Raw genomic sequence first — 15,375 nt, 5'->3', positions numbered from 1 at the left:
CCTATATCAGGGAACAGAAGATCAGTGACACTGCCACTGTGAAGAACGGGGAAGGTGTGTTCACCTCTTCAGCTCCTGTGACCGATCGCTGGACACCGGCGGAGATCAGGTCCGCGGTTCCCGCGGATGCGGGAACGCACCGCAACCCACGGCTGGGCACTTAAAGGGGACGTACCCTTACGTGATTGTGCCCAGCCGTGCCATTCTGCCGACGTATATCGGCATTAGGCGGTCCTTAAGTGGTTAAATGACAAATAATGTGAAAATATCAATGATGTCAAAAAAAGTCCAGAAACAACACCAAATAATGTTCTTAAAGGGTCACTAAAGGAAAAAAAATTCTTTAAAATAACAAACATGTTGTACTTACCTCCACTGTGCAGTTCGTTTTGAACAGAGTGGCCCCCGATCCACGTTTTGTGGGGTCCCTCCGCAGCTGTCTCTGCCCCCCCCCCAGCAAGAACTCATCACCTTCATGCGAGAGAGCTTGCATGGTGATGAGTCCTTGTGGGCGAACTCCCGTGATACAGCGAGCGGCCATAGCTGCTCACTGTATCACTCGGCCCCGCCCCTCGGTGCGCCGCGTCACTGAATGTGATTGACAGCAGCGCCAGCCAATGGCTGTGCTGATCTCAATCCATCCGCTCTAGCAAATCAGCGGCCAGGCTGAGCGGCGAAGAGGATCTCGGGACCGAGCGATGGACTTTTGAGGTGTCAGGTAAGTAAAACGGGGGCTGGGGGGGGTGGCATCATCAGATGTTTTTTCACCTTAATGCATAGATTGCATTAAGGTGAACATTTTTTTTCCTTTACAACTCCTTTAAGTGATTCAAATGAAGAAAATCCACCACCAAAAAGTGAATGCACTGTAAGGAATATACGCTTACCAGATGGCAAGCAAGGATAGCTTGCGACTATAAACCCCAGCCCGGGCCTTTAACAGTGGACTGCAGCAACTGCCAGTAGTAACTGGGGGATCAATGAATCCACAAACACGTTCGGACTGCCGGTAGTAACTGGGGGGATCGATGAATCCACAAACATGTTCGGACTGCCGGTAGTAACTAGGGGGATCGATGAATCCACAAACACGTTCGGACTGCCGGTGGTAACTGGGGGGATCGATGAATCTTCAAACACGTTCGGATTTCTCCCAAGCAGATAAAGTACCGAAAAGGATGAAAGGACTCACCATAGTGAAACTCTGTTGGATATATAAAAATGTTAATGAAGATAAAAAACGTACCTACCGCTTTATAAATGACAATGGTATGGAAGCAGTGATCAGTGTCATGTCACTAGTAGCCCAGCCAGCAAAAAAGTTTAAGGATGCCTTAGATCCCTCCTTCAGGCTTTTTACAATTCCTAATTATTTATTTTATAAAGAAGGAATCTAAGGCATTCTGAAAACTTGTAGTTTAACCACATGTCGACCTGCGCACGACGATATACGTCGGCACAATGGCTCGGCTGTGCAAATGGGTGTACAGGTACGTCCCCTTTAAATCGCGGCATTATGGGAGCGAGCGCATGCCCACTGCATGCTCCGTGATGGTGCCCGTGTGACTTGATGTTAGCCGGTGTCCCGCGATCGGGTCACGGAGAGGCAGAACAGGGGGATGCCTGTGTAAACAAGGCACCCTGTTCAGCCTAGTGACAGGACACTGATCTACTGCTCTCTGTCATCGGGAGCAGTGATCACTGTCGTGTCACTGGTAGCCCACCCCCCCACAGTTAGAATCACTCCCTAGGACACACTTAACCCCTTCAGCGCCCCCTAGTGTTTAACCCCTATCCTGCCAGTGTCATTTACTCAGTAATCAGTGCATTTTTATAGCACTGATCGCTGTATAATTGACAATGGTCCCAAAATAGTGTCAAAAGTGTACGATGTGTCCACCAGAATTTCCCAGTCATGCTAAAAATCGCAGATCGCCGCCATAACTAGTAAAAAATAATAATAATAATAAAAATGGCATAAATCTATCCCCTATTTTATAGACGCTAGGGGGCAGATTCACGTAGATCTGCGGTGGCGTAACGTATGTCATTTACGTTACACCGCCGCAAGTTTTACGGGCAAGTGCTTGATTCACAAAGCACTTGCCTGTAAACTTGCGGCGGCGTAACGTAAATCCGTCCGGCGCAAGCCCGCCTAATTCAAATGGGGCGTGTATCATTTAAATTAGGCGCGTTCCCGCGCCGAACGTACTGCGCATGCTCCGTTTTAAAATTACCCATCGTGCTTTGCGCGAAATGACGTAATTTTTTGAACGGCGACATGTGTTACGTCCTTTCCTATTCCCAGACGACTTACACAAAAAAAATAAAAAATTGTATTCGATGCAGGAACGACGGCCATACTTTAACATGGGACGTCTAAAGATAGGCCAACAAATGGCAGCTATAACTTTACGAAAGGAAAAGCCGACTAGCGACGACGTAAGAGAATGCGACGAACGCGCGTACCTTCGTGGATCGCCGTAAACAGCTAATTAGCATACCAGACACGGAAAACAACGCAAACTCCACCCAGCGGGCGCCGAAGTATTACACCTACGATCCGAAGGCGTACGAACCGTACGCTGTCGGATCGATGCCAAAAGCCGTCGTATCTTGGTTTGAAGATTCAAACTAAAGATACGACGCGGCAAATTTTAAAATACGAAAATCCTCCTGGGCTGAACTGGTTAATCCAGTGATATCTTCTGTGAACCAATGCTGTCCACACACAATCCAACAGTGAATGATAACAAATGGGTGACTTAACACCACATAGACGCTTCACCAGTCACACTAAGAAAGTCTGGCTGGTTCAACAACCAGCTGTTGCTTCTGAAGCAAGAGCGCAGAAGGGCGGAAGCCGCCTGGAAAAGAAGCCCTGCAGAGGATAACCTCATCATCTACAAGGCAATAACAACACGATATCATAAAGAAATCTTCAAAGCCAAGAAACATCATTTTTCTATGGCGATTAACAGCGCCCTAAACCGCCCCCGCGAACTCTTCAAGATGGTCACCCAGACCATGAATCCAGGATGTCTTGAAGTCCCCAACTCAGACACCCAAGAGTTCTGTAATGAACTATCGGATTTCTTCATCAACAAAATTGAAAGAATCCGGGAAAGCATTCTGAAAAACAATACCCCCCTCAACCCCCCCTTCAATCAACCACAAAACACCCACAGAAACGCTCTACAATCAACAAAGTTCACTCTGGAACCGATCTCCATCGATACCACAAAAAATATCATTGGTGCTTTGCGGAACAGCACATCGCCCAATGATATCATCCCCACCAAACTGCTGAAGGAATGTGCCGACATCCTGGCACCACCCATCACACAGCTTATAAACCAATCATTTAAGGAAGGCACAGTGCCATCCCTGTTGAAAGAGGGCACAATCCAGCCCATCTTGAAAAAACCTAACCTGGATCCCAAGGACCCAACTCACCGCCGTCCCATAACAGGCCTAAATGTTCTCTCCAAGATAATGGAGAAAGTAGTGGTACAACAGCTGCAACAGCATCTAGATACCCACAATCTACTGGATCCATTACAATCAGGCTTCCGTCCCGGACACGGGACAGAAACGGCCTTACTCAAAATATGGGACGATGCCCTCGAGGCCGCAGACGAAGGAGAATCTTGTCTCCTGGTTCTGCTGGACCTAAGCGCAGCCTTTGACACGGTAGACCACAAACTGTTACTGATGCGACTAGCCAAGGTAGCAGAAGTCGCAGAAGGTGATTTACCATGGTTTTCTTCCTTTCTTGAAAACCGATCACAAACAGTTAAATTGGGTTCTTTCACGTCGGAAAAGCGCACAGTGTCATGTGGAGTCCCCCAAGGATCCCCCCTGTCACTGGTGCTTTTCAACATCTATCTTCGCCCTCTCTTCGATATTATCAGTAGCCAAGAACTACTCTATCACTCTTATGCAGACGATACGCAACTGTATTTTCGCATCTGCAACAAAAAGGATCATCATCCCAGTTTAGAGAAATGTCTCTCTTTGATAGAAAACTGGATGACAAAGAGTTATCTTAAACTCAACAGTTCAAAAACAGAACTCTTTATGTTTCACGCCAGCCGAAAGAGTCAACTGGCAACAACCTGGACACCCCCGCCGATTCTGGGCCAAAGCATCACCCCTAGCTCCAAAGTCAAAAGTCTAGGAGTCATTTTTGACACCTTCATGACAATGGACGCACAAATAGGGTCAGTAGTCAGCGGATCGCACCATTTGTTGCGCCTACTACGCAAACTTATTCCATTTATCCCCAAAGAAGACGTAGCAGTCGTGGTGGGAACAATTGTGAACTCCAGACTGGACTATGCTAACGCCCTGTACCTCGGACTCCCAAAGTACCAAATCTCCCGTCTGCAAGTCGTTCAGAATACGGCCGCCAGACTGGTGACTGGGAAAAAAAAATGGGAATCAATCTCACCTTCGTTGAGAACCCTTCACTGGCTGCCAGTAAAAGACAGAATTGCATTCAAAGCACTCTGCCTGACACATAAGTGCATCCATGGGAAGGCTCCGCAATATCTTTGCGACAAGATAGAACCTCACAATTCGAATGGCGTTCTGCGATCCACCGACCAAAATCTGGTCAGGGTACCAAAAACCAAATACAAGTCCAAAGGAGAAAGAAGGTTTGCTTTTCAGGGTCCTAGACTATGGAACGCTTTACCAACCAGCATTCGGTTGGAGGAAAACCACCTGACTTTCAGAAGACAGATCAAAACTCTGCTCTTTTGATGTCATGAGACACGAACAACTAGCGCCCAGAAGCGATTCAGTTCGCATGTGCCGCGCTTTATAAGTTTTTCATTCATTCATTCATTCACTATGCGCTTACCTCCCAGCACAGCCCCCAATTGGACCAAGTAGCACCTTCCCCTTTGGGGTCTCAATCCAGGATCTTTAAGCTCCCAATAGTGAACTCCTGCAAGCGTGATCTCTCATCTAAAATTCCACTTAAAATACATTTATAGGTGAGGAAGCCGCCGCTCCAGGTGAGCACCTCCAGGCAATCACTGTCTGCTCAGGAACCAAATGGGTGCTGGCAATGCACAGAACATGCGGATAGGAAAAAAGATGGACAGCCACACTCCAAATAGTCTTGAAAAAAGACGTGCTCTTTATTGATGGAAAAATTCACAGCATACAGTCAGCATACAGCAGGGAAAATGGCTGACGCGTTTCGCATTGATCTCAATGCTTAATCATAGCTCAGTTTGCTATGATTAAGCATTGAGATCAATGCAAAATGCGTCAGCCATTTTCCCTGCTGTATGCTGACTGTATGCTGTGAATTTTTCCATCAATAAAGAGCACGTCTTTTTTCAAGACTATTTGGAGTGCGGCTGTCCATCTTTTTTCCTATCCGCATAAAATACATTTATGTTTGTAGTTGTAACGTGACAAAATGTGGAAAACTTCAAGGGGTGTGAATACTTTTTAATGGCAATGTATATTACAACAGGCATGGGTAGAAGAGGGAATGATGTACTTTCTTCTTTTGCAAATGTTTTTTTTTTTTTTTTTTCAGATTTAGACAGGTCCTCTTATTCGTATCGCTATCTACAGTTGACCTTATGTTTCATGTTACTGCAAACCTAAATGTAGATGTTTGATGCAAATACAATCACAGAAAATGTACAGGACATGTTGTCTCTGTGGTAAAGACATGCAAATCCGTTCCAGGAGCTAAAAAGCTTTAGATTAACAGACTTGTTATAACTTTTGCTTTACTATTTGCATTATACATTCAAATTGTGAAGTTCATATATCACTAGATTGCTCAGAAAAAACTCACTTCTGAGATACATTTCATTTCTGAAGAGGTGACCAGGACTTTCAATCACAAACATGCTAAATCTCATTGCTGCAGCCATCATTTCCTTTTTGTTAGGAATGACAACCCAATCATTCATAGTAATAGTACATCTTGTAGACCATCTGAAAGGATGATTGAGTCCTAATAAAAATAAATGCACTTTTGCACTACTAATTGGGTTTGAGCGAACCCGAACTGTAAAGTTCGGGTTCGGTACGGACTTTGGTTTTTTTTGTACCCGGACCCGAATCCGGACATTTTGCTGAAAGTTCGGGTTCGGGTCCGGTGTTCGGCAATGTAATGGTGCGCTGCAGGGCAGCCAATCACCATTTGTTTTACTTGTTTTACCTAGAAGCCATCACAGCCATGCCTACTATTGGCATGGCTGTGATTGGCCAGTGCAGCATGTGACCCAGCATGTGACCCAGCCTCTATATAAGCTAGAGGCACATAGCACAGCTCGTCACTCTGCTTTAGCTAGGGTAGGGAAAGGCTGCTGCTGATCTGAGGGAGAGATTTAGATAGGACTATCCTGCTTCAGAAATCTACACCAGCACTGTTTCTTTCTGTGAGATACTCTGCATTATATAGTTTAGGGCAAGGTTCCTGCTTGTTCTTATAGGGAGAGACTTATATAGGAGTCATTCCTGGTTCACAAATCAAATTGCAGCTGCACTGCATCTATTCCTGTGAGATACTCTGCATATTGCACCAGCACTGCATTTCTTTCTGTGAGATACTCTGCATTAGATAGTTTAGGACAAGGTTCCTGCTTGTTCTTATAGGGAGAGAATTATATAGTAGTCAGTCCTGGTTCACAAATCAAATTGCAGCTGCACTGCATCTGTTCCTGTGAGATACTCTGCATATTGCAGCAGCACTGCATTTCTTTCTGTGAGATACTCTGCATATTGCACCAGCACTGCATTTCTTTATGTGAGATACTCTGCATTAGATAGTTTAGGGCAAGGTTCCTGCTTGTTCTTATAGGGAGAGAATTATATAGGAGTCAGTCCTGGCTCACAAATCAAATTGCAGCTGTACTGCATCTGTTCCTGTGAGATACTCTGCATACTGCAGCAGCACTGCATTTCTTTCTGTGAGATACACTGCATTAGATAGTTTAGGGCAAGGTTCCTGCTTATAGGGAGAGAATTATATTGCCATGCTCTTCCCGACATTTTGCTGCCATTTGCAGCCATCTAGTGAACCCTAACCCTAACCCCCTAACCCTAACCCCCTAACCCTAACCCCAACCCTAACCCCCTAACTCTAACCCTAACCCTCAACCTCCTACTCCATATGTACCTCGTCCTCCTAGGTCAAGATTATTTTTTAATTTTTTTTTATGTTATTTTAAGTTATTTCCCGATCCACATTTATTTGCAGAGTACTTGCCATACTCTTACCGACATTAGTTTTTTAGAGACATTTTAGTAGTCAAAAGTCTGGGTCCCCATTGACTTCAATGGGGTTCGGTTTCGGGGTCAAGTTCGGGTCAAGTTCGGGTCCTGAACCCGGACTTTTTTCCAAAGTTCGGCCGAACCCGTTGAACCCGAACATCCAGGTGTCCGCTCAACTCTACTACTAATATAAAGTAAGTGCTATATTCTAATTCAAAGAGGTTGCTGCTTAAAGGGACACTAAAGGTTTGTTTTTAATGCTTAAATGCTTAAATAGCTGTAAGCTAGTGCATTGCAATATCACTTTACTTTAATTTCCCCTCAAAATGACAGTAATCCTACTTGTAAAAACTAATTTCCTGTTCCTCTTCTTATAGCTTTCCACCAGCATCTGAGCCGTTATGCATGGTGGAAAGCTGAACGTGCTTGTCCCCTCCCTTAGACTACAGCCCTGCGTGACCTGCGTTAAGACGCTGTGTATGTTTCACAGGCACGGAGGCAGGGGATAAGTGGGCATCTCTATGATGCTGTAGCTCCGCCTCCCGTGCATTGGTTTTCTTTTGCAGAACTCTTTACTGCCCCGCCTTAACTCCGCCCCCTTGCTGCGTCGGCTGGGGAGGCGGGAATGAGTGTAGGCTGGGGAGGCAGGAATGGGCGTATACTAGCGACGGTAGGGGTGGCATATGGCGGTGTGTGTCCTTGAGAACTTTGCTCGATCTCGTTAGGCGATGTAAAATAAAAGGCTTTGCGCAATGCTGCTAAGCCTAATGGGAACTGTAGTTCCCATTAGGCCGTGACGTGGCTATAATGCACGCGCACCGCAAATCAGGAAATTAAGGATACTAATGATTCACGAAAGACAGAGGATGATACACAAGCTCTATTTAAACAGGTATATAACTATTTGTAATGGCAATCATTACTTTTTTCTATATAAGCACCTGTCAGATGTTAATTTTAGTGGAAAACATTTTTATCTTTACAACCCTTTTAACACCAACTGTTATTAGCAGACCAGACTAAAAAGAAAAATATGTGACGCGCTCCCTCTTTTCCTAAAAATAAATAAAAAATAAAATAAAATAGTGACCCCCCTAGTGGGAGTATTGCATATGACACCAAAAATATATTATATATATCACAATTAGGGATGAGCCGAACACCCCCCATGCGAACAGAACACGCAAACAGGCAAAAACATTGTTCGAACATACAAACACCATTAAAGTCTATGGGACACAAACATGAAAAATCAAAAGTGCTAATTTTAAAGGTTAATATGCAAGTTATTGTCATAAAAAGTGTTTGGGGACCTGGGTCCTGCCCCAGGGGACATGTATCAATGCAAAAAAAGTTGCGCTCGCTCGTCCCCCCTCTCATTTCCTGCGGCCTGCCAGATTGCATGCTCAGTTAAGGGTCTGGTATGGATTTTTTATTCTTGGCTCAGGGTTCCCCTTTAAATCCATACCAGACCTAAAGGTGGGACCCCTACTCCATTAAAAAAAAAAAATGCCGCATGGTTCCCCTTAATATCCATACCAGACCTGAAGGGCCTGATATGAAATTTGGGGGGACCCCCACACATTTTTTTTTCATTTTGGTTCAGGGTAATATTCATACCAGACCCAAAGGGCCTGGTGATGGACTGGAGGGGAAATCATGCCTTTTTTTTCAATGAATTTTATCTGTATTTCTGGGACCCGACAATTCATTATAGCCATTAAATTACTTTTTTTCCTTTAGAAATGTAATTTTGTGCAGGGATTGTTATAAACATGGGAAACATGCACTACTTTACAGGCATACTATAGACACCCCCCAGGTACAAAATTTAAAGGAATATTTACCTTTTATTGATTCACGTTAAGCATTATTAAAATCACTGATCCCGAAAAAACTGCCATTTTTAAAACGTTTTTTTGCATTGATACATGTCCCCTGGGGCAGGACCTAGGTCCCCAAACACTTTTTAGGTCAATAACTTGCATATTAACCCTTAAAATTTGATTTTAAATTTTTAAATTTTTGATTTCTCCCATAGACTTTAAATGGGTGTTCCGCAGGTTTCGAATTTGCCGCAAACACCCCAAATTCTTTGTTATTCGGCGAACGGGCAAACAGCCTATGTTCGAGTCGAACTCATGTTCGACCCGAACATAAAGCTCATCCCTAAACACAATAAAAGTGGTATGTGCAACCAGTGACCCCTAGTGGGCACAAAAATTATAACACATATATCACAATAACATTAACATGTACAACCAGTGACCTCTAGTGGTTACAAAACTTATAACACCTATACATATCAAGCAAAGTCCATTAATCCAGTAATATCTTCTGTGAACCAATGCTGTCTGGACACAATCCAACAGTAAATGATAACAAGTGAGTGACTTAACACCACCTGGACCCTCCACCAGCATGACCCCCAATTCGACACAGTAGCACCTTCCCCCTTGGGGTCTCAATCCAGGATCTTTACACTCCCAGTAGTGAACTCCTGCATGTGTGATCTCTCATATAGGTAGCCAACATAAGGTTAAAAAATGAACTAGCCTAGTGTAATATTGTAAAACAAAATGTATTTAAAACACAAGCAACTATTTCACTCACATGCACTAGGAATGCACTATCCCTGGTGCATACAGGTGATGAACCTGAAAATATACAGATCCGTCCCTGGGGTCACAAAATTGTCTGTAAGTCCTCAGCCCTGCTGCTCTAATGGGCGATCATGTACTTCATACAAACGATGCAATGATGCTGCAAGCCCCGCACTGACGCGTTTCTTCGCTCAAATGTGACTTTCTCAAAGGGTATCCCCAAAATAGACTTGCAGCTGTAATTGCAGCGAAAGCTTGCTCTTCAAAGTATTAACTCAGGGGGGCTGAATTTTAAAAACTGAAGTAATTGCTGCAATATACAAGCTAATAAATATAAACTAAATAACCAATTATTATCCCGAAAGGTGTTTATGGATTCCCTCTATCTATTGCATACATGGATTGATTTGTCTACATCTATAAATAGTCTATTAAGATTATAAGCACAATAATGTCAGTTATGAAAACACACTGCTGCTGCTGGTAAAAATAATATATTTCATTTATTTCCCAAGAAAATAGGAATATTCTAACTTCACACATTAAACAGCAGAGTATATATACAAAATAACATCAAAGATACTTACTGTATCACACATGGTTTCATCTGCTGGTTCTGGATGATAAAATGGAACGAGCCAAAGGCTCACATGCCAGGAATAAAAAAGGGACAAATAAAACTCTTACTCTTCGGTATGTGCTTTTAATATTCATTTCCCTCACCCATAACCACCTTCACTTGCCTCCTGTTCAATCACATAATGCCAAGGTATTCCTTCTCCTTCCTTTGAAGCTTGTAGCACACCAGATGGGCAGGAGACAAGCCCTTTTGTTATGCAGGTTGTAATATGCTACAAAGCTTTGACTGTAAATTCCAGAACTGTGGGCCAGATTCACAGAGGAGATACGACGGCGTATCTCCTGATACACCGTCGTATCTCCTGTCGTATCTATGCGACTGATTCATAGAATCAGTTCCTCATAGATAGCCCTAAGATCCGACAGGTGTAATTGACTTACACCGTCGGATCTTAGGATGCAATACTTCGTCCGCCGCTGGGGGGGGAGTTTGCGTCGTATTCCAGCGTCGGGTATGCAAATGAGGATTTACGGCGATCCACAAAGGTTTTCCCCGTTGTTACGTCGTCGCTAGTAATTTTTTCCCATCGCAAAGTTACACCTGCTTTAACATGGCTTAACTTTAGTCGAGCCATGTTAAAGTATGGCCGTTGTTCCCGGGTCGAATTTCAATTTTTTTTTGTTTTGGCGTAAGACCTCCGGTAATACGAAAGGACGCTACGCACGTCGCCGTTCTAAAAAATTACGTCATATCGCGCAAAGCACGGCGGGAATTTCAAAACTGAGCATGCGCAGTACGTCTGGAGCGGGAGCGAGCCTAATTTAAATGGTACACGCCCCATTTGAATTGGGCGAGCTTGCGCCGGACGTGTTTATGATACACCGCCGCAAGTTTACAGGTAAGTGCTTTGTGCATCAGGCACTTACACTGAAAACTTGCGGCGGTGTAACGTAAACGGGTTACGTTACACGGCCGCAATTATTCGTGTTGGGGCCCTATGATCTTAAACCATGTTGCTTTCCAACATATGCCGCTTTGCGCCTAAAGGGCGCATATTATGTTGGAAAGCAACATGATTTAAGATCATAGATCTGGAATTTACAGTCTAAGCTTGTAGCACACAAAAACATTTATAATTTTCCTTCCACTTCACAATTGTGTGCCACTTTGTGTTGGTCTATCACTGTTGGGACCTGGGCTTGAACCTGGGACCTCTGGTGTGTCTGGTGGTGACTCTGCTTGCTGAGCCACCTGGAATGCTGGACAGCTCCTTGGACAGTTCCTTGGATAGTTCCTTAGACAATTCCTTGAATGGTCTTGTCTTGAATCTTGTTTGCCTTGAACCTTGAACCCTTTGCTCCTCCCATGCACTTCCTGATTTAAGCCATGTCCCTGCACTTCCTTGTTGCCAGAATATTGTGCCTTCATCAGCCAATATCTTGCTCCTGTCTCCTGCTGCAGACCGTATCTTTGCTAAAATTCGCTAACATTTTGCTCGTCCCAGAATAAACTTCCGCCGAATCCCAACCTGCAACTATTTGTTACCGACTTTTGGCTTGTTCCCCGACTACGCTTCTGCTTGATCCCTACCTGTTATATCTGCTTCTGTACCACGGCTTGCTCACCTCCTGGTGGGGCCATCCTGAGGACCGCGACCTGGCACTAACACGCAGCAAGCCCATCTCCACCATCAGGAGCTCTGGTGAATACCGGTTAAAAATCACATAAAATCCCAATAAAATGTATGTTTGTAGTTGTAACATGACAAAATGGGTGAAAATTTCAAGGGGTATGAATATTTTTTTCAGGGCACTGTACATTATAGCAGGCATGGGTAGAAGAGGGAATCGTGTACTTTCTTCTTTTGCAAATGTTCTTTATTTCAGATTTAGACAGGTCCTCTTATTCGTATCGCTATCTACAGTTGACCTTCATGTAACTGCAAACCTAAATGTAGATGTTTGTTCTTTATTTCAGATTTAGACAGGTCCTCTTATTCGTATCGCTATCTACAGTTGACCTTCATGTAACTGCAAACCTAAATGTAGATGTTTGATGCAAATACATTTACAGAAAAATTACAAGACATGTTGTCTCTGTGGTAAAGACATGCAAATCAGTTCCAGGAGCTAAAAATCTTGATATTAACAGACTTTTTTTTAACTTTTGCTTTACAATTTGCATTATATATTCAAATTGTGAAGTTCATAGATTGCTAGATTGCTCAGAAAAACCTCACTTCTGAGATACATTTCATTTCTAAAGAGGTGACCGGGACTTTCAATCAAACATGCTAAATCTGGGTCTCATTGCTGCAGCCATCATTTCCTCTTTGTTAGGAATGACAACCCAATCATTCATAGTAATAGTACATCTTGTAGACCATCTGAAAGGACGATTGTTGAGTCCTGTTGACCAAATTCTGCTCTCCCTTGGGATTGTGAGACTGTGCTTTGAGGTTTTCTCATTGGTCGATGCGTTTTTTATTATTCTCTTTCAAAATGTATTTCCTTTACCCGTAATGATATTTCTCTACCTGATCGTGAACGCATCCAACTTATCCAATATTTGGCTGACAACTGTGTTTTCTGTCATCTTCTGCCTAAAAATTGCCAATTTCCACAACGCTTTCTTCTTGCGCCTGAAGAACGGTCTATCTCAGCAAGTTGTCCGTTTGATTATAGGTTCGATTTTGCTGTCCATTTGTTATATGTCACTGTTTTTGTGGGTTGATAGTTACCTAAATCCACCTAAGCAACTCCGCAGTCATGGCAAAAATGAGACTGAATATTTGACCCATGTGTTCATTTTTGTAGCGATGGGAAATAGCTTTCCGTTCATTATATATTCCAGCTCAACAATTCTTCTCATTGCTTCTCTGTTCCTTCACATGAAACAGATGAAATCCAACTCTAACGTTACAGCCAGTCTGGACACTTACTATAAAGCTATCAAGTTCATGTCTTTTTGCCTTCTTTGCTTTTTGTTACTTCTGGCCACCAATGTGGTTATTTTGTACTACTACAAATCCCTTAACGCAATAGCACTCTTTATTATTTGGCACGTTTTTCCAACCCTGCATTCAATTTACCTGATCTACAGAACAAACAAGTTAAGAGAATGTTTCTTGAGAATCCTACCTTGTAGAACCAACTGCCAGGTCAACGGAAGACGTTCCGAGCTCGAGTCAAGAAACCAATTGGAAACAATCCGTCGTTGAGGTCTTTTTGGTAACACATCATTATTTTTAGTATTAGAGTTTATTAATTTGCTTTGTCCAGATTGGTGGGTGTTTAAATGAAACCATTTACCGCCTTACTTAAAAGAGAAGTTTGTAAAAAAAACAACAGTCATACTCACCCAAGTGGTTACAGCATTGGTCCAATGCTTCATCTATCCCCCGCTGCTTCAACAGAGAGAAATAAGCAATCAGATAGCATTGATCGCTCAGTTCTCAGTCTTCAGTGAGCAGAGAGCCGGTGACTGATATGCTTTGGTTCTCCAGGGCTCACTGGAGAGCCAAGTTGTGGATGGGAGCTGCTGGCTCAAGCTCTCAGCAGCATGTTGGGAGGCTGAGATAGCTGCCGGTCAGGGAGTTGGGATTGATCCCAACATTAAATTCAGCATCCCTGCAGAGCCTAGACCTGCTGAATGACTTTAGCCCATTGTCGGCTGAAAACAGGTCACAGGAGAGCAGAATTAAGTGCACTACTGTGAGCCATAGGAGAAGTAGGGCTAAAAGAGTGTTGGTCTATTTCTCTTTGACGTTATTAAACTACAAGTTTTCAGAATGCCTTAGATCTCTTCTTTATACAATAAATAAATAAATATGAATTGCAAAAAGCCTGAAGAAGGGATCTAAGGCACCCTCAAATCTTTTTGTTAACTTTTTTTTTTAACTTATGTTAGCCAATAAAGGGTATCCCTTAACTACTTGATTTCCGTAAGATTTACCCCCTTCATGACCAGTCCATTTTTTGCTAAATGGCACTGCATTACTTTAACTGACAATTGCGTGGTTGTGCGACACTGATAAATAAAGTTTATGTCCTTTTTTCCCCACAAATAGAGCTTATTTTACAAGTACGTTGCTTTGCGCAGCAGTGCCATTCTGCCGACGTATATCGTTGTGCATCGGTCGGCAAGCGGTTACATCACCCTTGGCATAACAAAAATAACATTATTTCGAACTGGTACTCTAATGCCACATACAGACGGTCATTTTTTGTGATGGAAAAAAAATGAAGTTTGAAGTGATGAAAAAAAACAACATTTTTGAAACTTCATTTTCAAAAACGATGTAGCATACACACCATCGTTTTGAAAAATGATGAACAAAGTGACGGCACTCTAAAGGGGAAGTTCTATTTGCCTTGAGGCTGCTTTTAGCTGGTTACTTGTTAGTAAAAGACGTTTCGTGCTTTTTTGTCTGTTACAGCGTGATGAATGTGCTTACTCCATTATGAATGGCAGTTTTACCTCCCGTCTCAAAACTTGCTTCTGGGCATGTGCGGGTTTAAAACGTCATTTTTGCTCACACACGATCATTTTTTATGACACAAAAAATGACATTTTAAAAAATGACATAAAAAATTCGAGCATGTTCGAATTTTTTTTTTGTCATTTTTCAGAAGACATAAAATGACATTTTGCCCACACACGATCATTTTAAATGACATTTTTAAAAATGGCATTTTATTTTATCACAAAAAATGACCGTCTATACGCGGCATTATAACACACACTGTCTGATTTCAGCAATATGTTTACAGTTCTAATTCAAATGGAATTCAATGTAAAATTTGATTTGAATTTCAATTTGAATTTTACAAATTCTGACAAATTTAATTGGGTAAACTTTGTTTATACTATAATTTCGGTATTTGAATATATCTGAATAAAAAAAAAAGGGCCTGAATCATTCGGAACGAAAGAAACCGC

The 15,375-nt window shown here is 42.8% G+C and overlaps 1 protein-coding gene across 1 annotated transcript; it reads left to right on the top strand.

Annotated features, from left to right (window-relative positions):
* The first annotated feature begins 12,701 nt into the window (after positions 1 to 12,701).
* On the top strand, positions 12,702 to 13,707 carry LOC120935582 (taste receptor type 2 member 8-like). Its single transcript, XM_040347631.1, has one exon. The coding sequence runs from the start codon at positions 12,725 to 12,727 to the stop codon at positions 13,652 to 13,654; it is 930 nt and encodes a 309-aa protein (XP_040203565.1). The 5' UTR covers positions 12,702 to 12,724; the 3' UTR covers positions 13,655 to 13,707.
* Positions 13,708 to 15,375: the final 1,668 nt, after the last annotated feature.

The sequence above is a fragment of the Rana temporaria genome, chromosome 4, assembly GCF_905171775.1.
Source record: "Rana temporaria chromosome 4, aRanTem1.1, whole genome shotgun sequence".
NCBI classification, from domain to species: Eukaryota; Metazoa; Chordata; class Amphibia; order Anura; family Ranidae; genus Rana; species Rana temporaria.
This window is presented reverse-complemented; position numbering and strand designations above follow the sequence as displayed.

What these genes read in the sequence shown, in the direction of transcription:
- LOC120935582 (XM_040347631.1), top strand. Translation starts at nt 12,725, where the DNA reads ATGCTAAATCTGGGTCTCATTGCTGCAGCCATCATTTCCTCTTTGTTA.